General features: G+C 27.6%; 1 protein-coding gene across 1 annotated transcript; it reads right to left on the minus strand.

The window, feature by feature from the left end:
• Positions 1-43: 43 nt before the first annotated feature.
• LOC109603930 (beta-1,4-mannosyltransferase egh) lies at positions 44-19,270 on the minus strand. Its single transcript, XM_020020444.2, has 7 exons — positions 18,905-19,270; positions 14,463-14,767; positions 10,555-10,834; positions 8,174-8,280; positions 6,888-7,042; positions 2,546-2,660; positions 44-1,995 (listed from the first exon to the last, which is right to left on the minus strand). The coding sequence occupies exons 2-7, from the start codon at positions 14,734-14,736 to the stop codon at positions 1,538-1,540; spliced, it is 1,389 nt and encodes a 462-aa protein (XP_019876003.1). The 5' UTR covers positions 14,737-14,767; positions 18,905-19,270; the 3' UTR covers positions 44-1,537.
• Positions 19,271-26,275: the final 7,005 nt, after the last annotated feature.

The raw sequence follows: 26,275 nt of genomic DNA on the forward strand, positions 1-26,275 counted from the left end.
AGCAATACCTGTAAGTAAGGTGAGGAGAATTAAAACTCTGGTATTAAAAAATTGTGCATTTATTTAAAAATCAGTCTAACAGATTGATTTGGTACACATTCAAATCAAAATAATATTAAAACAAGAACCGAGTCGAAATCGAAAATAAATGAATGCAGTCAGTGACATTTCTTAATACTCATTTAAATCTCAAAGCGGAGAAAATCACGTTCTGTTACAAATGTGAAACTTAAATAATTATATAAGGATTCCAAGTAGTTGAGATGCTTTATTTGAAATACTTGTTTGGGGGTTATCTCAAATACTTGAAATATGACTAGCATGATATTATGAGCAATAATAATATGTACATTGTGAATCTCTGCCAGGAGAAGTTTCTACTGGATATTTTCTACAATAAACAAAAAGTCTAATGCAGTACAAATCTATTTCAGTAAAACTAGACGTATTTACAACTGATATCTTAATGTATTTTTTGCATCACTCTAAGAAGTGAGAAATGCATTAAATAGGCTAATCGATTTGAAAATTTAGATGCAAGAACTACGTAATTATCCGAGAACAAAATAGCGTAGGTACCAAATTCTCACCTACATTTTGGCAGAGGCGACGAGACTAAAAAAAGTTCTTTGGACAAAAATAAATAAAACTATATCTATATTTGGTATAATTTAAAAAATAAATTGGATGCATCTACACTAAGTACTCGTTTTAACAGTCACTCAAAAATGCACATATGTTTGATTTCATATTAGGAAGAATTGAATTCGAAATTAACACATGTAACATATAACTAACGCTGAATAACATTCCGTATATGCATTTGTTGAGGACGCATTGCTCCTAATAAATTTGTTTTTCTTAATAAGTACTGGTGGAAAAATATGTACAGGTATCAGCCTATGGAATGGTCACGTTTGATTTATATTTTGATTATACAATAGTGAAAACTTAGAAAAAACAACGAAATAATCGATTTTCGGTGATTTTAGTTCACTTATCTCCTAATAAAGCGTGAGGAAAGTACGTTATTTCCGAAAATGTACATTACTGTACAATTTCAGTTATTGCAAGAGGGAAGAATTGTATTTACATGATAGTCTGAAGCAAAATACAAACATTTTATACAGATATTTGTTCGAGGACTCGCCGGGAAATTTAACTGGAAAACACGGGCTCATCTAGGGTTATAGACTATAATTATGAGGGATCAAATAGTAATTATATCTATTATTGTATATGTAGAAATTGTCTAGACGTCACGGTTACTAAATATAGTCGAATATATTACAGCCGTTCAATTAATTTGTAATAAATACGAGAATAGCACAGTTTAATAAGTAGGTTCCAAAAACACTTGGAACAAATTAAGTATTTCAGATTTATTTAAATGTTACGCATCTAAAACCCTAGAGAGTGCACATTTATCCAGCCATTTTCAAAAATATATTCCGCAATAAATATAACAAAGCAGTCTTAACGAATTGCTGCGTTCAGTCCTGTTAGAACACAATTAAACGCACCTAAAAACACATTTTTAAACAGTTATAGCTGGCCCCACATTTTTATTAACAATATAAAATTTGTGTTTTACGCCGAAGATGCCCCATACAACAGCAATGTTTTCTATCACCAAGTTGAACGGTATCACTACAATCAAACTGATCAGGTACAACATAAGCCTCGGCAAACCGTACCGATGCATGGTGAACGACTTGATGACGCCAAAAACGTACATGTAGATGTTCACGGCTGCGGTGAATGCACAGAGGAAGTCGATGATCGGGTTACACGGTATTGGGAATTTGGAGGCAAGGAACAGGTTGGAGACGGAGAGGGGAAGGGTAAGCCAGGAGTAGCAGCTGCAACCCAGCAACAGTTTGTTCTTGAGGGGGATGGATTTCGAGTGGACGACCAACAGGATGCCCTGGATCCAGCGTTTGCGCTGCTGGATGAAGTCGAACAGGGTGAATGGGGATTTCTCCCACATCTCTCCTAAAAACAGTAACCAAATTGTTAATGCGCTGGATTCTATATAATAATTAATAAATACATACAGTAGTGGCCAGAATTATAGTAATAGTAAATATATAAAAATTTAAGTTGTTAAATTAAAAAAATTAGAGAAACGAAAAAAATTGTCCGAATTCGAAAAACTTGATAGGAAATCGATAATTGGACAATTCGAATGTCAAAAAACAATCCAAGTCTATCGTCAATTGAAATTAAAGCAAATCTGGAAGAAATGGGATGGGGGTTTGTTTGACCCTCAGATTTATAATGTCCACCACTGTATATTATTTCGAAAATCTACATATTAAAAATGTTTAATAATATTTTTATAGTTATTTTTTAATAATAAGTACTGATTATTATCAAAATGATAACAAAATAATTTTTTTAATATCAAATAACTAAATACTTCATATATAACTTTAAATTTGTTGTCTAGACTAACAATTATTTGTCAACATGTATATCTTATAAGAATGTATCATTCTGATAAGATATAAAAAACCCAAAATATATGTTATAATAAATTTACCTTGAATAAAATTGAAGCTATATCCTAAACTATAAGCTTTCATTGCGAAAAAGCAATCTTCCGCTATAGATCCGTCCAATCCATTATCGAAGGATACCGCCTTTTCCGCTGCAACCTGAAACAAGCATATTCACACTTACATTAAATTTTTACTAAATATATAAATAAAGAGATAGAAGAAATGTCGTACATATGTTGTATTAATATATTATGTTTTACTGTTGTATCATTGTGTCAATAAAGGTGATGGAGTTTCAGGTGAACGTGACTAACGCAGGGTTTCGCATTATTGATCTTTCCAGGAAAATTATTTGTTTTTCGGTTTTATTGATAAATTCACTGTTTGATTATTTGGAAGTATTAAAGTAGTTTTATATTAATATTTAAAGAAGTTAAATTGCATCACTTTATGGAAAAAATTCCATAATAATTAGGTTTGGAATTTTTCAGTTCGTATGACCTCGTTTGACCTAATTTAAGGAATTTCGCCTATGTAAGGTTTCCCTCAATATTATTTAAAGGACACAATTTATTTTAAAACGAATTAATCAGTTCCTAGTTTAATTTTCGTTCGTAGAATGTAACTAATTGTTGTTTATTGAGATTGTATTATTTTTTATCTGTATTTTAAATTGTTTTCATCTGGATTTATCTCTGGTTTATGAATAATGTTAATCTTTATTTTGGATATATTTTATGGATTAACAAATACTTCTACTTTTTATATACCTATTATACAACATACATGGTACCCAATCAACTCGAGCTGACTTAAGTGTAACTATTTTTTTCATTACAACTACTATTCAACTTGTTCACTGCGATTGGAAACCGATATTTTACCGCATTATGATTGTTCCACGAAACGTACACATTTTCGTTATCGCGACCCAAAGAGCCGCATTAAAAAAATCAATAGGTTCATGGCAGTACATGTACCGGGTGCTTTTAAAAATCTTTTGTACGGGCCAATGTTTATTATTAAAACGAAGCGGACCATCGATCAGACAGACACGAAATAAATATCGAATAGAAATGTGCCATTGCCAGAAACGCGATTTTATCTATGCGGTTCACGTGATGAACACTCACATTACCGTAATGCACAAAATGAACAGAAAACCGTATCGCTTTTAATATTTTGCCATGACACATTTTTAACATAACTTTTAACTATTAGTAACGTATATCCTCCCAATATTAAAAAACAAATAATAAAAGTTAATAATTAGAATTTTTATTAATTACAAATTTTATTTTATTGTTATTTTGTATGGTTTTTTAATTACAGTGGCTTTTATTATAACAAATTTTTCAAATGTTAAATATTTAAAGCATAATTTTTTTATTTAATGTGTACTCTTATTATATATTAAGTATTATAAGTATATTACTACTATGTACTACTCTAAAAAAATATTCCAATTCAAATAGTACAGCTAATATTTTCAAAATAATTTAGTAAGTTCCTTTAATTTTGGATATCACTGAATATATATTTTATTTCATAATAAAAACAGTGTTTCATTGTCTACGATTTCGGTCCATTTAATTAAAACTTTTTCTTTTCTTTAATTTTTCAATTCTCTCAAATATAATCAGAATCATTGTGCAAAACGTGGTTGGCAAATAGGTTGCATTTCAAGGTCCAATAGATGAGTCGTTACGCAATCTTGCAAAAGTGCACAATTTCTAGTGATTCTTTTTGATTTGATGCTGAAAATTGCGTTCGTATCACGCAATTATTCGTTTCTAGATGAAAATTAAATTAGCATTAATTAGGGATGATTAAATGAGGCAAATGCGGAAGCAAAATATTTTAGACATATTTATCTAATCAATATTTAAAATTAGAGACGTTATTCAGAATTCATGAATCACTTAATTTTTTATGCGATTGCTATCGTCATTAGAATGAACTTGACTTTAGGACATACAGCTCTTGATATATTGATTTTATTAATGCGTACACGAGGAATTAATAATTTAAAAAAGTACATTACAAATAGCACGTCGATAAAATTTAAATTTATAATAAAATACTTTGTAAACTAGTTATACAAATTCGCCACTTTACAGGCGAATATCGTTTCGTAAATGTGGATCAATAAATATGCATTAGCTGGGGTGACAAGTGACAAGCATTTCATACGAAATTATTTAAATTTCAAAACAGTTATTACACAAAATAAAAGAGAAAACCAAACCGCATTTAAACAGGAGCAAGTTAAGCGGCATAACTAATTCGTTTAGCCTTTATTTTTGTTTGAAACACACTAATTTTGTTGTTGTTAGAATCGTTCAAACTTTTGACTTTGTACAAGGCGATCACGTTAATTGAACCGTAATTAATTTGTTTATCGTGGAAACCTTTAACTCAAACAAAGGTATAATAAGTGTGCGTCTTTGTGTGCATAAAATATTTATTACTGGTCACCGGATGTTTTCGACGTGTGCGATTCCATTTGCCAAAATGTTCCACTTTACAACAAATTTGATCCGTTTCTAATTTGCGTGTAACTTCAAGAACACTTCAACGAAACAATTTCATCAACATACAATCGGATTCTCGTGATTCTGAATCACCACGTTAACACATGATTTCTGCATCAACAATTTTATTCACAATATCTTCATTTAAGGTTCAAATTATAGTTTATATCTATAATACTAAAATTATTTGATGATTATTTCTATTTCAGAACTTCTATTCATACTAATTGTTGAAATTTTTACTTTTCGGAATCCACAAATTCTGAAAGTAACAATGATTTCCCCTCTAATGGTCAAATTATACTGTTTAAACTAATAATATTGTAATAAAATTATTTGATGATTATTATGTTTTAAGAATTATTATTCATTAGTCGCAGAAAATTGTTAAATTTTTACTGTTGGTGGAATCTACTCATTTTGAAGGCAACAATGGTTTTGTTGTTAACTCTGTCTAAGGATCAAATTATTCTGTTTAATAAAATTATTTGATGCTTATTTTGATTTATTTTTTATTTTAAGAATTATTATTTATCGATCTGTGAAAATTGGTAAGTCATTTTTTTCCTCAATACCTTCATCTAAATTATATTGTTTAAATTAATATTATGATAAAATTATTTATGATTATTCTGATTTATTTTTAATTCTTACTTTTGGAAAATTCACATATATTAATAATTTATGACATTTCTTATAAGAAAATTTCTTCATGTTTCACATAATTTTAAAATTTTGACAATTTAAAATTAATAAAATCAAACAAATTTTAATTTAAAAATTTGAATTATTTGATTTGTTGATTAACGGAAATGACTGTACAACGTATAAAAGGTTAGAGAATATTAATGAATAATTAACGCTGTTTTGCGTGCGTTTAAAAAGCGATAAATTATGACAAAGACATTAGTATTAGGAATCGCATGATTTTGACTCATTTTTACTTTTATCTTTTATCACAACAAGTCATGAACAAACATTCATTGTCTTTTCAATATGTTACTGTAGGTAATAAACTTGTTCAGGGGTAATGACAACCTTTATCCCATTTCTAATATCACGTCAAGTATTAAACAAATCTGGACTGGATCAATTGTTTTGCCTCTTATTACAACACGTTTATCTTTTAATCTTAATAGAACAAGGAAAAACACACGTACTTAAAGTCTGTGAAATATTTAGAGTATTAAAGTTTCAATCAAAATCTATCTTTCACATGTTAATTATGAAAAGCAAACTATTCTATTGTAAAATTAAATTTTTCCGTAAATATTTATGCTTGTTGATTAGATCTGTCAGATAATTTATTATACTCAAGGACGACGGAATTTTTTGGCATATAATCGAGGATTTCTGTTTTATTAAAAGCCTTATATATTTATTAATAAAGTAAGTTAGTTATCAACGCAACATAACAATATAGATAATACACAAAATATTGTGTTAAATTTAATAATTAATTCATTAAATAAAGCATTTAATTACTTTAAATTATAAAAAATTTTGTTTAATGATGTCCGTTTCCACAAGACAGTAGTAAATAAATATGCACACTAAAACCTCAATATTTATTTAAGTAAATACATAAAACTGTTTAAGCACGACACAAATTGTTCTATGTTAAATAAATTTTCTCACTTCAACAACTTTAATGTGTTTCAATCTGATTTTAGAAGCAGTGTCTGATTTTCAATACATCAAATTAAATAAACTAGATCTTATTCAACCAAAAATTGCGCATCTGTGCCAATTCATTTGTATTGCGGTATAAAATAATAAACGTATGATCATCATATGATTTGGGTTCTATTTCTGTGACTCAATATCATATAACATATTTATTTATTACCTGTGTCACCACGTAACTTCCCTTCCAACTGAACAACGGTTTGTGGAACATTTGGAATTGCAATTTCAGTTTACCCATGTCGTCGGTCACCCTGAATGAATCGGCCAAAGTTGTTATCCAGTTCACGATGTTTTCATTCGCGTATGTTATTAGTCCTGAAACCAATTATTACAATTATGCGGTCGTATAAAACTCATTTTAATTATTGTATTGTTTCATATTATTAGGAATGAATGTTTCAACGTGTTTATTAATCCTATAAACCTACTTAAACAACGTACAGAAACAGTAACGTCGTGTTCCTAGAAAGACTGTTAATAACCAAAATAAATATGTTATGGACTATTTTTATTGGTTTTACAATAAATAATTAAGTAAGCCATTTATAGACAGTGTGACCCATTTAAAATGGCCTCTGTAACTTTTATATTTATTATTATTCTATATTCGAAAAATATATTTATGGATCACTTTTACAATCCAAAAATGAGGAAAATATTTGAAATATTTTTAATTAAAAAAACAATTTCTCCATTTGACATCGTTCAATTTTATGAAAAATGATATAACAAACAGATTAGAATATCATTTAATGTAAATGTCAATGTTTTTTGACTTAAAATCAAAACCTATTATTATAGAAAACCTAACTACACTTCTGTAATGGGTATATACCAAATTTCACAAAAAATTATGGATATTCATAACTCTGTGAAAACATTAAAAATCATTTCTGCTTATGAATTTATTTTTTTAATCAAGTAATTTTAATTTTTCCAGATAATTGTGAATATGCAGAATTATAAATAAATTTTAATACTCCAGCTTAGGACTGACATATCAATCAGATCAGATTCTATAAAAATAGGTATTGTAAAAATCAGTTCCAAATAATCGGACAAGAAATCAAATCTCCGAAAACCTACGTAATAAATATTTAAGCGATAATTCTAGTAGTCGATAATCCAATGTAATCATTCATTTTTATGATCCATTTATTTGAAACCGTTTGATCGTTTATATGTTTTTTATGGGAACTATTGATTTAACGCACTTGAACTTTGATAAATGCGCAAATGGAATTTTAAATTAACCGCACTTGATTAAGTGCAATTAATTTCAGTACATAAAAATTGTTTTACTTTTATACATTTTCCTCCATTTTAAAAATTAGTTAATCGATTTCCATTGTTTATTTCATTTAATCAAATATTATTTGTTATTTTTTTCTGGAAACGACATAAAATCTATGTTTACATAACAGTTGATTGAAAACATAAACACACCTTGACCGAATTGATGTTTTCCATCGACCACGAAATTCAGGATTCCTTTAACGCAGTTTTCAGTCAGCAAAGTTTCCTCGTCTAAATGTACAATCCAGTCGTTGTCACTGTAACATAGAAAAAAAACAATGAATTTGAATTAAAATAATTGGTGTAATTTACATGTGACGTACACTGTGTAAGTAACGTTTAATTGCGTTTAGTGAGCCGTACAAATTAAACACACCGCTAATTAATATCGTCGGGCGCATTAACGAAAATTACTTTTTCGTGTTGTAGTTTTTTATCGTCCCAAAATAGGTATTCGGAAATACATAAATTTACGTGTTAGTGGTGTTAAATTTTATTGGTGTATTTTAAGCAGGAATTATGAACGCAAATTCCATTCGTTTATTATATTAGCTATGCAAACAATTATAAAATTGCGTTTTTAGTGACATTGTAAATTGTTTGCAGAATCATAAATGGATATTGTTATCTTGTTGTTGGATCGATGAAAGAATATTTAAATATTGATAAAATATAAATATTTTTTATTTGTTTTTATCTCCTTATCCAATGATGGGCAGTGGGTAAAATCCCAGGGGTATTAACTGAAATATGATTATGATATATGATATGATTTAGCAAAGTACTATATATTCAAAACAACACACATTATGCCCAAAAACTTCCTTTGGGAGAAACCACGGAATTACTAACTAAATCTGCATAAATAACTCTTTCTTCCATTGCAAATGTAGTATTGTTCATTATTTATTGATACATAATCATATTCAATTGTCAAAATAAAGTAAATTTATCCTTTTACATATTTTTAGAGTAAATTGTGCATTCAACTCAGTAATTATATTCAATTTTCACATGAGCCATTCACCTAAATAATGGCAAATTTGTGTTTTTAGGTTTATCATGTTACTTAATGCATCCAGAATAAATTGTAGGTTTAATCGAGATGAATAGTACGTTATGAAAGGTAAATAAATTACGTATCCAATAGTATTTCAATTCACTATCATTTTTTTCAGCAACAATAAGTACAAATATCCCAATTTTTATATATTTAGATAAGATAAAAAAATAAAAATTTTGTTATGTATATTACTAGGTGTTTCATTCTTTTGGGTATTAGAAGGGTTAAGCTTTGACATCTTTTTATTTCAGTCATGTAATGATGAAACCTTTCATCTTGTCCTTTCTCTTGACCATCTCGATTTTCTAGGAAGGAAAACAAAGGACTCAGATGAACATGAATCTTAAGTTTCTTACTTGAATCTGGAAATTGAAACAATTCCTTGAAATGTTCTTAAATGAAAAGCGTTCAAACATACATAAATTATACAACGATTTTAAGACCATTTTGAAATATAACTATCAATTATGTTAAAAGTATAAAACTTAATAAAATGATTTATTATCCAAAAAAATATTCAAATGGTGGATGCGCCAGGCCTGATAATCGACAAAAATTGTGTGTAGTTACAAATGGAATTACACAACGTTGGATGTGTAATTTACTTCCCTTTCTAAGAAAATATTATTCATCTCAATCGGACTTACCACTAAATCTGTTGACTGCTTTAAGTAAATATGATAAATCCAAAAACATAAATTAATTTACCATTATCTATATGAAAAAAATAAATAAAAAATATTTTACTAATGTTATATGTATGTTATGTATAGTAAAAAGAATTAATTATAAAAATATTTAGAATTACAAATTTTGTGTTAATAGTTAAATGTTTTATTTTGTTTATATCATTTTTATTTATTCATAATTTTATTGTCTGTTTAAAGATTTATTTAATCACTTTTTATTTTTAAAAATGGCTTAATCCAACTACTATTTGTTAGAGAGTATATATACGGTCATTATTATTTTAAAATATTAAATATTTTAAAATAATATTATTTGACTTTTGTTGTTTCATTCAGTATTATAAACTACTATATTACTGAATTTGTTGAATTGTTGAAAAAGATTTTTAATCATTAAATCTGTGTTATTAACACTTTGTATAACATCCTTTTTGTAATATATTCATTCAAATTTGGTTATAAACGTGACACCCATATTTCTTATAGGACTGATATCAGGAGATGGTCGGACAAGACAAAAAATCGGTGTTTTGGCCTTTTAACCAATCCATCGTTTATACAGAGCAACTTTTCTTCGATACTTGGAAGCAAATTGTTGTTTAATATATCCGTCTATATAAATCAGCCTAAGAGGGCCTACGCCAAAAGAATTGAATCATCCCCAAAGCTTAATTGAACCGCCACCACGCTTCAATGAGGGCATAACAAACTTTTTGTGTAGTTTTGTCCCTGTAGCTTGTCTAAGGTAAACAGAATCTCTTCGCACCGAAAAAACTCACCTTAACACATTAATCTTATCTTCTAAGCAGTACTGGAGGGCGCGAGCCTTGAACAGCGCCCCCGTTTTCGTTTTGTACGTGGGCGGCACCACGATCTCCCTGACGCGTCGGTGGTTCTCTAAATTGATCGGTTTGTCAGTGACCACTTCGATCATGAAGTTTTCGAGGCCAGCGTCCACACATTTGTTCATGTTCCGCGTCACGTTCGTCTTGACCAGTTGAGGGTAGTCGCCCCTTGTTACCACCCTTATGCAGATGAACGGTGCTAGAAGAGGAGACCCTGTGAACAATCAGACAACGGTTTTACTGCACAACGAATTTAATGTTGGAGATGATTATTATATAATTTGTTTATTATAGGGTTTGCATGTTGTTGGTGCAAGGTGTACAAATATTGCAGTAAATTTTCGAGTATGTTTATTGCATAGTTACATATTTAATATGTGTACCAAATTGGATTACATAGGTAATTTGGTAACAGTTTGTATGTATTTAGGGTATTGGGTCTCGTAGCACGTCTTAAAAGATAACAAATGCGCCCTGTTACCAACTCTCTAAGGGTCATAGGTTCCGAGATGTTATATCTCCCTTGTGTCACAACCCTCCTCTGTTACCCCTACGTATTTATTTATTAAATAGAGTGCGATATGCATATCTAAGTGCAACATTGATGATAGTGAATTCAATGAATATAAAATTATTCAAATAGATAAACAATCATATTTGAACAGAAGGACAGACGAGACACTAAAAATTACTTAAATATGCTAATAATATTGTGCTAATAGTAATTAAATATATGTAGTTTTATTTTTTATACTATCCTTATATTAAATAATAAAATATTAGAAAATTTTCATAATAATTTTATTAAATATTTATTATTAATAACAAAGATAATGCACAAGGTATAATATTCTTTTCAAAACAAAATTAGTTTCAAGTGTCAACTTAAACACCAATAAATTTCTGATCACCTTTATATTTAGAAGCAATTTATGTTTGTATTAAGTTGACAACGGTAATTTTTGTTTCAAAGTTAGTGTGTAACTTACAATACAAACTGTAACCTATGACTTGTAATTTAGTCATCAAAACTTTATTCTCCATTTATTACATGATGATATGAATAGTTAAAGCTGATGATACTGATTTTTAATTTACTAAAACATCAGATCAGTAACGTCTTATTCTTTAGATATTTCGATTGAAAAGTCTCTATAAGTTAATATATTCGCAAATTATGAGTATACAAACGTAGGAGTAAAAATTTCCATATTTTGCTATTTAACATATTTTAGATGTTTTGGTTGAAAAGTATATATATTAACAAGAAATTCACAAACAATCAGATTTGTAAATACTTGAGATCAAATATTTCCATAGTTTTCTTCTTATTTTAGATATCTTGATTGAAAAGACTAAAAGATATTTTGATAGAACTCTTCGGATACTATTCGAAACTCCCATCAGAACTTTTAGTTTTTATATTCTTCTATTTATTTCCATATTTTACTGTATATTTTGGATGAACTCTTTGGATATTCGATATTCCCATCAGAACTTTTCTTACTGCATATTTTGTGAAAAAATCTACAAATAATTATCAAAATTTTCATATTCTTCTATTTATTTCCATATTTTTTCACATATTTTAGATGGTTCAAAAATCTATATATTTTGATCGAACTTTTTGGACACTATTCGATACTCTCCTCATCAGTACTCTTCTTACAGCATATTTTGTGAAAAAATTCACAAATAATAAAAGAGATTTATACAAACGTGGAAGTAGAAATTTCCTTATTTTTCTATTTATTTTTGATATTTAAACATAAAATTTCGGGAATTGTTAAATTATTTTAGGTATACTTATTTTTTTATTTATATATATTTATTTTTATTTTTGTCAGTTAACTCACAGTAGTAAGTTCAGAAATGCTTTATATAAATATTCATTTTTACCACTGTTATTTGTTCTTATTAAATTTGAGAACTACTTAAGTTTATTTACTTAAAACAAGAAATGATGTGGTTGATGGAATATAAAATAATTAAAGTTAGTTTTTCACGACAATATTAATATTGTATTTTAGGGAAATGTAATGTATTTTCCGTTTTAATCTTTGTTTAATTAATCTAATTAAATTTTCCATGTTTACACGATTAAATGAAGCCACAACTACCACAATGTTCTTGTCCCATGATACATCCAATATTAATAGCTACAAAACTACATGTGCGTTGTTGTATTTCCGGTAATTAAAAAAATGGTAACATTTTTTATTCGCACCATTCCGATGATTCAATAAACCGTTTCGACATAACAGAATTGGTCACGTTTTCCGGTTCTTTGTCGCTGATACATATACATACATATACAATGGTCCCTGTTTCCTTTGGAAATTCGTTTGTGTGGGGTTTTTAAAATAACTACATTTTTATAGTTTAAATACATATCAAGGTCGTAGATCATTTAAAGTGTTTTGATTACAAGTAATCGAGAAGGGAAGTTGGACGTCTGAATAAAAATATATGCTGTTTAACTGTAAACTGATACATGAACTCCCTTAATTAGCACATTAATAATAAACTCGGCAAATTTTCAATGCTAATGAATCATTTTAATTATTAATCAAATGTTAGTGCTCTTGAAAATCGATAGAAAAACAACGCAGACAAAACATTGATAACAGAAATCAAGGGAGACGATGCAGATCCAATAAGTGGACAACGGGACGAGTTAAAATTAAATTCGTCTCGATTATATTAAGTAATGTGTGTCTGACGTGTAATTTTTTCTTGGCAACAATTTTATTATTTTCGCGACACACGCTAATTCGCTCCTATCAGCTGGGCTTTTAAAACTAACGACGTCCATCCTCCGATTCAACGAATGGAATGACCAGCCTGGCCCACACTTATCTTTTATTTATGTTAATCTCGGTTTATAAATAAAACGAATTGATCGACGAATGCCACGATCATTTTTATTGCCGATAATTTGACTCCGGTCCAAATGATCCGACGGCGAATAATTGGAGCTCGACCTATGGCAAATTTTTTTCCATTGGTCGATGTTAACGTTTTGACATCCATTAGTCGATTGTCGATGCGAATGTGTATATTAACTTAAATAAATTATATTTAACATTTAACACATTGGTTTAAATAAGTTTAATAGTGATAATTAATGCATTGAAGGTGAACATCATTAAGGTCGCTCTAAAACCTTTACCAGGGAAGAAATTAAGCAAATATATCAGTCACTAAACTGGGATGAATCAGCTATTAAACAACTTTTAACATGCGGAAGGAGAAATAAGTTATGAAACTGCACGTTGATTTAAATCAGTTTAAAAGTGATGATTGACGAATGGATTTCCCATAAATTAAGTGAGGGTGGCAAAATTAGACATTCCTTCCTTGCAATAGACTTTTTCATGATATTAAAATTTTTTAAACAGTACCTTGACTAATTCTCTAATTTTGCGAAATTTGGCTTTTATGCTTCATTACTATGAAATTCTAAGACTCGTTTTTCGTTCATAAATATTATATTAATTTTTATTATTACACACTAGAGGCTTCGAAAACTGAATTCATTTTTTATAAATCTAATAAGTATTCTATTTTATATCACTGAAATCCACTACCTGACAAAAATATTGACCACATTCTAAACTTCAGTTCTAATAGGATATTTTAAAGTAGTAGGTATATCAAAATTTCCATACTTTTGAAAACCACTGAATATATAAATTTTATCCAACTTAATTTTGGTTGATTTATGTTAAATTTATTAAGTCGTGTATATTTTTTATTTAAACAAATAAATACTGGCAGAATACTGGAAATTAGGGCTGACCGACCAAAGCCTATCAAACGATGTCGGAACATTGCATTACCTTTAAGGACGACTTTGTCCTGGAAGGCGTTGTAGTATGTGAGGCCGACGAAATTGAAGAGTACCTGCGGTAACGGCAGGAACGTCACTAATCGCAACAGATACAGTATGCACGTGCCGAGAAAACCGTACGTCACCCACGGATCGATGTCACTGTTGGGCACGAAAAATCCACTGTCACCTAATTTAATGCCGCCACTGTACACCTCGAACATTATGATTATGGTGAAGAAGAGCAGACAGTGGAGATAGTGTTTAGTGAAGCTGTTCAACATCTTGGCCGGTCCTCGGTTCCTTCAAACTGTCCTGGAAAAACAACATAAATGCATTTTTTCATCAAGTAGTTTTTCTTTTAATTGTTAACTTCCCGTTTATAATTAATGGAAAACAACAGAACCGTGCAGTATAATTAATGTAATATATTCATTTATGTGACAAAACCTGTTATTCCAAACATTTTAACTAGGACAGATATAGTTCTTCAAAAAAAAACTGTAATTTACGTTTTAATTGAATTTTATTATTGATTTTCCGTTGTTTACATCATAAAATTATTAATGTTACAGCTTAAAGCGGAGTTTATTTATATTGACTTAAAATAGTAGTTAAGTAAATATACAAATATGTTTGTATTTGTATAAATAAGACTCATATTTTATGTCAACATTTATTGAATTTGTAAAGTACATATTATAAAACTATTTTTATGTGCGAAATAATATCATATTACATTTTTATATTGTATATAAATAGAAGAATATGATATAAATTGATTTATGATTATGGTCACATTATAACGGTTAATTTGCTTTTATCATTACATTAAATAAATGTATTTTTTATGTATTTTAATAAAATTTTTACTTCAGATAGATAAAAAAAATAAATAAAAAGGCAAAAATTAACTAATTTATTTGCTAAAATTTTTTTATATTTCTATGAAATTTTATTAAAAAATAGAAAATAATAATACGTATACAATTTAGAACAGATGCAATTTTGAATCCAAAATAAGATTGTATGTAATTTAAAAAAGTGCTTAACACTTTGTGAAAATTTTTAATAAGTAACAATTAACATTAACTTAAGTGGAGTTAAAATGGTTTAATTTATCCAGGAAATCTACATCAAGATTAGCTTTAATTTCACTACAATTGACCTTAAAATGATTAGATTATTAAAGCAATTGTCGCAGCTTGAACTTAAAAAATGAATATTTAGCATATCAATATGAAACAGTAGAATTCAGAGTGTAATAATAAACACACAGTTGTGATTCACTTAATTTATTCATTAGATTAGTTTACGAAGAATAGAAAAGAATTTGGTTTGGTTTTCTAATTAATTTTGAACAAAATTTCATTTTTGCATTAACTGTATTTATTTCCTGTGGTATACCCTATATATTTTTAGTTTTATAATTTCCACATATAATTGCAAATAAAATCGGTATATCATGTTCTATACCTAAACCTAATAGTTTTTGAGTCATTAATTATTTTTTATAATTTCTATAAAATTATCTAGTGTGAATTATTCATTTTTTAAAAATAACCTTGCTGTAATTATAAATAAGAATAAGAAACGCCTAACACGATAAAATGTTTAAATGAAATAGTTCTTTACGCGCAATTAGAATTTGTCATAATCTTATTGCGGTTTCATTAAAATAGTGCAAAAGCACAACCTTGAAGCACGTAAAAATCATGACATAACTGTTAAGTTAATTATTAATTTTTGGTTAATAAGCCGTAAGAGAACAAAAAGAGTTAAAAGATAAAATTTTAATTATAACGGCTTCTAAACGGTTGTTAATTGTAAGACGTTCGTGATGTTAATTTTAACTGTCAACAGTTCCTGGAGTTAGAAACAATACCATTATGGTAGAACATAAACTGATGCTTGGTCAATTAAAGTCGAGGTCTTATAGGATATTAATATGTTCAATGGAAAATTGTAACATTAAATTATATTAAATTTTAATTTACGTTTATTTATTCGATATTGGCATTTGTTCTGAGTCGGAAATGTTTTTAGATTTTCGTATTTTTGTTCAAATTAGTTTAATCTATTTTTTTATCACAAACTTATTTTTATATCCAGTTTCTATCAACATATATATTTTACTATTTATATATTTACACGTGTTTATAATATTTACCTTATTTACCCTTTTATTGTAGTCCGCGGTATTTATTAGCATGATATTAATAAATATTTATTAATATTATTGATATAATTAACACATTTTATCAAATTATTGATGATTTAATTTAGTATCTATGTATATATAAAGATTTGAATTTATGAAAAAAATATTAGGTAAATAAATTAAAGCATATATTTATGTCAAAAAAAATTATTTAATCAATACCCTGAAACTTTAATGTTACGAACGGTATTGTTGGTGGCAACGTATGCATTTAATACCAGAAACGTTCATTAATTGATAACATCTTCCATTACTGCGTAAATATACATTGTATCGGTAAAACCATTTTTTGAATAAAATGGTTAGATGGACACAGTTCCGTCCGTCAAACAATGCTTTTTCTAACAGAACAGTTTGTTTAAAAAAGTCAAATAGAATACTTGATAACAATCAATAAGATAACAAGTATGGTATTGATCATATGATTGGCTTGGACTTATATTGACATAATTTAAAGCAAGCGAAACTTTAAATTAGTAGATAAAAATATTACATTGTAAAGAAAACAAACAATTTGTTAACATGTTTAATATCATGCAGACTGAGTTAATGAAATTTTTAATAATATAATATTTTATATTTTTTTTTTTCTTCAAGTGTAATACAAAAAAGTTTCATAAATCGAATAATAAATCTTATTTATAAATAAATAATTATATCTATATTTTTCCCAATATTATTTTAAAATTAATTTTAAAAATATTTTAAAATTTATATTGGTAAAAACCTCTAAAAAAAGCAAATAAATTATGGACAAAAAATACAAATGATTAATATACAACTTTAAATATTTAATAAGAATTATTATTATTATTTTTTAATATATTTATTAAGTAATTTCCTAATAAAGAATTTTTCTATGAGTGTTAAAAAAATAACAATGAAAATGTATAGAATTTAAATTTTATATTTAGAATCCTAAATTTCATTGCCTTATATTTGACAATTTAAAAAATTGAATTGAAAATTTTAAATATTGTATAAAAATTATTAACATTAATTTCTTTGTAACATATATCATTTTTTATATATTTTCATAAATATATTTTAAAATAATTTTGAAAATTTTTTAGAATTTAAATTGGCAAATATTGAAAATTATGAAGTGATAAAAAACATTAATAATAAAATTTTAAATATTTAGTAAGTATACATTTTTATTTTATTTACAAAATGTATTCGTTAATAAATAATTAAAGAGTGAAAATGTTTAAAATTTAAATTTCATATTTAAAATTTTCAGAAATATAATTTTAAAATGAATTTTGAAATATTTTAGAATTTAAACTACTAAATATCACTGAAATAGTATATATATAAATATTAAAAAATATATTAATTAATAAAATTTTAAATATTTAATCTAAGTAACAATAATATGTATGATAAAAAAGTAAAATGTTAAGAATTTAAATTTTATATTGAGAATATTAAATTTCATTAAAATTAAAAATAAATACTATATGTTATATTTCGTCATCCTATATTTAATAAAAATATACAAATATAATATTTTTCTTTGATTTGAAAAAATAAATATATTTTTAAAAAGTAATATTAATTAAATTCAATGTTTATTACGTTTAAAAATTTTTAATAACAATAAATAATATAAGGTAAAATATTTAAAAAATATTATAATACATATTAATATAATTAATTTTGAATAGGTTAATTGTTAAATTATCCAAAAATTATCATAAATATATATAAAAATACGTTTAATTTCTCAGAATTTATTTAAAATTAAAGCATGTTTGAATTAATAAAAGGCGACTTGAAAATTAAAAAATAACAATTGAAATCTCGCAAAATAAATAACCCAATTGGTTTAAAATATGCATGTTTTAACAATTACAAAAGAAACTGGCGAAACAACCGTGATGCAGGTAAAAGTCGCTTCAGCACCTTGAAACGTTTTCATTGAAACAATGGATTATATGAATAAAAGTAAACATATGCTTTTATTTACAACCATGTGACGTATTTAGTTCATGTATTTTAATAACTAGATGTAATTACACGCTAGTTAAGTTATGTTTTTGACTAGAAACAATTTGTGTAGTGCTTGAAATTAGAAACACCACTTTTATTGTTCGCAGTATTCGCACTTGGTTAGTTTAATTCATAGTATTCAATATTTACCGGCGTTAGTATTTATTAACAAGCCAAAACAAAGCCGACTACTATTCATAACCTTAAAACGAACAGGGTGGAAGAAATGCAGTTACCTGTTAGCAACACCCCAATGCCGAAACGGCCGAAAGTCACTCACACGCCGAGACAAAGCGGCTTCTCCGAAACAGAAACAAAACGAAAACAACCAAGAACAAAACCAAACGGCCTCAACAACAACACCCGCGTATTTTGTTGTTAGTCGCCGAGCCGCATCTAATGGGCCTCTCCTCAAAGTCCGCGTCGCTCAGGGGGTGGGTTACGGGTAGTTCTCGAAACGCGGGGTCGTTTGCCGTATCGCGATTGGCGTTTTTTGTTTCTTTTAATTTTTTTTTCTTAGTTGTTGCGAAGCCGGTACCCCGATAATTTTGACAGCGACGCAGCCCGACACGCTCGACCGTTCGGTTCGTAACAGTTAGCGACGCGACGGATTCTTGATCTGTGGGTACCCGGACCGAGAAGCCCCGTTGCCAACTCGCTGCGCACGTTACCGAACGCGCATCTGATTATGACGGAGGATTGGACTGTGATAGAAAAAAATTGGTTCGGGCGTTTCGCGAAACGTGTTCTCGAAATTCCGCTTTGAACATTTCGGATGTTAGGAAAATTTAAATAATTTGCGAAGAGCGATCGGTAGCTACCAACAAATTTATCTCAGTTCAAAAAACAAGAAGAAAATCGATAACTGAATAATTCGAAAAAAAAAATCCAATTTTAACATCAACTGAAATTAAATCTAACCAAAATAGAACGGTTAGTGGATGGAGGAGGTTCTTTTGTCTTCAGATGTACATAACTCTGGTTTCTACTAAAGTCCAATTTTGACTAAACCACAGAACAGTGGGGACGAGTAGGTTTTAGTGACGACTTTAAATTGCTTCAATTCTTCTGACGTAGGATTTATGTACAGGGATATATTAAACAACAATTTGCTTCAATATATTGAGGAAATAATGCTCGTAATAAATGTTTCAACATGAAAACGATCCCAATTACAAATGCAAAATTTTCTTGATCATCCCATTCTCCAGAAGAACCCTAGAGAAAACATGGGGGATAATGTTTAGAACCAAATTCAACATAAAAATTTAAATGAATTTATCGCAACAATTCAAAAAGGTTGAAAGAATATAGACTTGTATAATCGGAAAATAGAAACCAAAGTATTAATGTTAAATTAAGTAACTCAAATTTAATCATTAACAATCTCTTTAAAAATTGTTCCCATATTTATGTTTAGGACAATTCAGAAAAATATACTATATATCGAAAGAGAATTTTTTTTTTTTTTATTGGGTCAAAGAGGGGAAAATCTATCGAAAGAGAAAGTTTTACAAATTTAAATGAACTTATCACAACAATTCAAAAAGGTTGAAGGAATACAACCTTGTATAAACGGAAAATATAAACCAATGTATTAATGTTAAATTAAATAAGTCAAATTTAATCTTTAATAATCTCTTTAAAAACTATTCCCATATTTATGTTTAGGACAATTCAGAAAAATATAATACTTTTATAATACTGCATAAAACTACAATCAAATAGGCGATTATTTATTTCATTACTTTTCAGATCATTTTCATAAATTTAGTCAATAAAAATTAAATTAAAAATATATTAATTGTTTAAGTATTAACATTAAAATACAAAAAAATGATACCCTACAATAATTCATAAACAATATGTAATTTATTCAAGAAATGTTAATTTAATAAGATTTTTTATTTATTTTTTATTATTATTTTTTCCAACGAATTTCTCATTTTATTAAAAAATTTTAATATTGTATCTGAACTACAGAATTTGTGGTTACATATTTTAAATAAAATAAAATACTATAACAAAGATAAAATTGAGTTCGAATGTTTCATTCTTATGTAATAGTAGTAATTAGTGATTTATTTTTGTTTTAAGATATATTCTTCTTAAATTTTAAGTACCTTAAATTTTCTGTTTAAATATTTATCTAATAAACAATTAAATAAATCAGCTTCAATCTTTGACTAACGAAACTAATCTAATAATATAAAAAATGGTGAAATAAATAATATGACTGTATATACATATGTAATTAATTACATTAAAATTTAAAAATATTCGAATGTAGTAAGATGTTATACGCATAGCACTAAATTTTTAAGATTTCGTTAATCGATACTCAATACTTCGTGCTCGAAAAATGTCGGACGAGTTGAATTTCTTATTTTCAGTAGTTCAGTAACGATTTTTCTATTTTTGTAAATTAAAATTCAAGTGAAATATTTCCCTTATTGGTAATTATTCAAAAAAAAAATATTTATGATTTATTTCATAACAGCATCTTTATCTTAAGAATAAGAAAGGTAGTTAAAATTAAAATATTTATAGATCAAAATAAAAATTATTTATTTAATTTTGCGCAATTTTTTCATTTATGTTCATTTAAAAATATATTATTGCAATCAAACAAAAATAGAAATTACAACATTACAACATATTTATAGTAAACCTACGTATCTTGTGGTCGTACTTTTTCAATAAAATTAAAATATAATATCAAGGATAAAATAAGTTTTTAACTTTTAAATTTCATAATTATTTAACGTTATCAACTATTGTGTAATTTTAAAATATATCTTTAAAAAGTTTAAGTACGCACTTAACATAATTCTCCTGAAAAAATGAAATCTATTCTATTTCAAATTAGATAACAATTTATAGTCGATAATTTTGGACTTCAATCATAGGTCGATGAATTAAATTTAATCAGTTGTGAAGTATTTGAATTAAATAATTGATAATAGTACAAATTAAATATAGAAAAGTAGATAAATTATATTAATATTAAAAAATACCTGAAATAGCAACATTGTGTAACCATGGCAATGGGGCCTTAACATATCGTTAATCCGAAGTCGATATTCTTGGACCTCGGAAACTGTCGTACCTTTTGAATTTGTCGATTACAATAGTTTTTCTAATTTTTAAATAGAATTATTTGTTGTCTAATTCATGTCAAATAGTTATATTTAATTATAATACAAATATGTTATAACCTTAATTGTATATTGTTAATTGCAAAGATGTAATAGATAGATATTATAAACCGTTTTAACATTTAATTAATAATTGTTTTTATCATTTGAAATAAATAAATAATATTACTCAATTGTAATACGAAATCATTTATTTCGGATTAAATTTAAGTAAATTAAAAAAGTACATTTATTTTTAAAAAGGCTAAAATTATTGTTTTATTTGTTTGCCATATTATTCAATAGTTAATTATAGTTATTCATAAATTTAATAAAAATGCAAGATTATTTATTATTATTTATATTTTTATTATTGTATTTTTTTTATTATTATTATGCGTGTGTAATCCACATTTGAATTTATTTCTTTAAGACTTTATTGACTAACAGACATCAAAGTATTAGGAAATCATACAGACAAACGTCGAACTTTTCGATAATTAGTATTGACGTACCATCTCTGAACTTCCTGCAGAACTGAAAAATGAAATATGTAAAACATTCAATCTGCCATCTATGATTTGAGTGTGACATTGTAAAAATGTAATACTGCACCACACAGTTTTCTTTTACCATAAAGGCTGTAGATGGCGTTAGAAGAAATACGAAATGAGAGACCTCTGTCGATTTTATATTACAATTAGAATTTCTCATTACAGATGGCATTACCTTCCAGTTGTTACTTAAGCAAGATGTTTCCTTTAGAAAATTTCCTACTATATATGTAGGTTTTAGCAACTTCATGTAGATGTCACTATAATTTTTAATTTTTTCAAGGGTTGAATAAATTTATTTTGTTATAAAATTATATATAATTGTTACATTGTACGAAATTAATGTTTTAATTAAGGCGACTAAAAATTAATAAAACTATTTACTTATGAAACATGTATTGTTCATTTAACAATACTTACGGAATACGCAATTTGTATAGACATTTGAAATTTCGAAATACTGAGTAATTGTAAGAATATAATTTTGAATAATGATGTTTATAGTTAATATGATCATTAATTTTCAAATGTACATTTTCATCAATAACACATCCAAAATAATACTTCTATAACTTATAAGTGTTAGTTTTATGTACAGCCCCACCCTACGATTGAAACTCTAATGATAAATTTCTTTATTTCCATAATAAAGATACATCCGTATTGAACAGAAACGAACATTTAATGAAGTCGAAGAAAACAGTTCCTTTCGTCGACAGAAAAAAAACGAAAATAGTCCTAACATCTTATCAATCAGACACATTTGACTGTGACTAAACGATACAATCCTATTGTCGTTTGGCATACCTGTCGCCGTGCCACATCCATCATCAGTCTGATGAAGGATTGTCCGGATCAAATTATCAAATGCGCCTTCTTTTATCCATTCAACGCCTTTATTTATTATGCTGGGATGTGCGTAGATTAATTATGTGTGTATGTGACAAGTTGCGGAAAAATAACACGTAACTGCATAATAGTCAACATGTGTGAAGAATGTTGAAAATGAATAATGTAACTGTTTAAGTTTTGGTAAGGAATTGATCAATATGAATTAATTGAAACTTTGTTTAAAATAAGCTATAAATGTAATGGATGAGAAAATATTTAATTTTTAGGGTGTAGATTTTAAATATTATAAAATACAAGTTGATATACAAGAAGAAAAATAAATTTTAATTATGAAATTATTGGTCAAAAAAAAACTTAATAACCTATAAAACACAACCATGTTTACTAAAGCCAAATCATTTTTGTGCTGAATAATGGACACATATTAATATAAAGTAAAAATTACAGTAGCAAACATTTAATCAACAACAGTAATAGCAGGAAGTTGTATTATTATCGTGACGAAGAAACTGTTTAATATGCATCCATCATCTGTGATAAAACCGAATAAACATACACAGCAATTGAAATCTCTATTATTACCGTTGAAAGAATGATAATAACATATTGTGGTTAAATATTTTTATGGTTGTAATGTGCTCGGAAACAGTTCTTGTAGCACAAGACACAGGCCAAATTATTATGATTTGCTTTATTGTTTGGTAAAATATAATTTCTTTAGATTTGGTTGAGGTAGAAATAAATTCATTTATTTATTAAAATAAAACCTGATTAATAAATTCTAAAATACATATTGTTCTTCTATTGTGGTTTACAATTTAATAAATTTTAAGCGAATTATTTAATATTTCGAGTACAAAATCCCCACAGTATAGAACTATGACTATTAAAGTTGTGCTGGTGCATTTTTAACATCTGAGAACGAAGCAGTACATGTTGTGGTTCTGCAGCGGGCAAATTAAGGCCTCAAGTCGCTTATTAATTTATTTACGTGGATCGGTATTACCCGACTAATGTACGTATATGAAAAAGTGATCGGTATGAATAATTGATGGTACGAAAGGCTGATTCCACCGGCACCTGTACCTATTCCCATGGTCGGCGTTTAATTTGTTTGCATGTTACGTTCGAATTGATAACACGGTTCGATCCCGGTCACATGTAAACGTTTTGCCCTGTTGTTTCCACATCCAATCGTCTTTCGTCTGTCAACATTTTAATATTTCAGTATGCTGATTACCGACCAGTTGTTACAGGTATATACACTTTTTTTGTGTGCCTGGCATCGATTTTGATGTATTTTAGCTTTTTAACAAGGCAACAATCAATAACAAATAAATATACGTACGCAGGATCTATTTTTATTAGCTAAAACTCCCAAATAATAGCAGTAATTAATATAATGGTTCGTGCTTCATTAAATGTTTGTGGTCCCCTAATTAATCAGTTTTTCATTCATGATGTTCTAGATACCCAACAACTTAATCGTTTAAACTAACCAAACATGTTTCGTTGAGACGTAGTTGAGAAATTTAACTAAAGCAACCAATAAAACTTTCCCGGAACTGCTCAAACTTATTGCCAATAGTGTTTGTGCAATCGCTATTGCAGCACCCTCATTGTAATCTCGTTCGGATGTTACATTTTCAATGAATTTTCTTCGTTTGAAGTACTGTTATGTCATACCAATCAGCTTACTTCCAACGTTTTAAATCTAATCTATCAAACACAAAACCGTCCCGGTTTACCGGGTTAAGTTTATTTACCAAACATGTTCGGCATCGTTCTAATGGATGAAGTTTCAATACGTTAATCTAGCTGTACACAAGTCCAAACAGGATAATGGTACTAAGCAAAGCAGATTATGTGACGATGCAGGTACCGTTTTTCCGTTTTGCAAAAAAATCTGCATTTTTAAGCTGATTAGGGGATTTCTCTGTGTGGTCCACAATTGATTAGTTTAGCTATGAAAAGTCTTTTAAAGTTTGTATGTGTTCAGTTGTGGTCTTAAGAATATCTGAATGCCTATTCTTGAGCTTGTGCAGAATTATAAATGTTGCTTTCATTTTCATAAATTATGTTTATCAAATGAAAAATATAATATGGAAAGGTTTCCAATTTTGTGGAAGTATAGTTTTAAAAAGTAGTATAATTTAATTAAAAATGAACTCATGAACTTCGATAATTCGACTACTGGGAAAAATCAAGACTTAAATAAAGTACAAAATAAGTATGATTGTGGCTCAAAAGTGAAGCCACAGATATTACTAATCGAATGATCGGTGTAGAAAAGGATATTATTAATGTTAAAGTGGCTCTGAAAAAAACCTGGACAAGATATTTGAGTTTCTAACATCACCTGCTAACCAGAGAAATGAATTCTTTTTTCTACTTTATAAATTAAAGATAAATTTAAATTATTTAATTATTTATCTTGAGAATATTTGTCATAATTATAATTCTGTTATTATTATTAATTTCTTAAAATTAGTTAGCAACGTTAAAAGTTGTAGAAGTTGAAACGCTGTAACTTTAATTTCACTGAATAGAAGTTGCTAAACTTAGCATCAAAATATTACTCTGTATAGTCCACAATTGATTAATTTAGCTATGGAGTCTTTGGGAGTTTCTATGCGTTCAGTTTTGTTCTTAATATATGGGAATCATCTTTAACTTCTGCAGAATTACAAGCTTTTCTTTCATTTTCATAAATTCATATTTATCAATTATGCAGAAAGTTTCTCAATGTTGTGGAGTTACAGTTTTTAAAAAGAAATACAATTTTAAAAAAGAATTCTCATTACTTATGAACTTCGATAATGAGTTGTTAGGATAAAGTTTCGACTTATCAACACTTATTAAATAAAGTACAAAATATTTATGGTTCAAAAGTGGAGGACAACGGCCATATCTCAGATACTACTAATCGAATAGATGTAGAAAATTAATAAAAGTGGCTCCTGAACAAGATTTTTGAATTTTTAAAATCACCGACTAACCAGATAAATCAATTTAGGTGAAGGTGAATTTAAGATATTTGATTATTCCTCTTAAAATCAGATAA

This window comes from Aethina tumida, chromosome 7 (genome assembly GCF_024364675.1).
Source record: "Aethina tumida isolate Nest 87 chromosome 7, icAetTumi1.1, whole genome shotgun sequence".
NCBI classification, from domain to species: Eukaryota; Metazoa; Arthropoda; class Insecta; order Coleoptera; family Nitidulidae; genus Aethina; species Aethina tumida.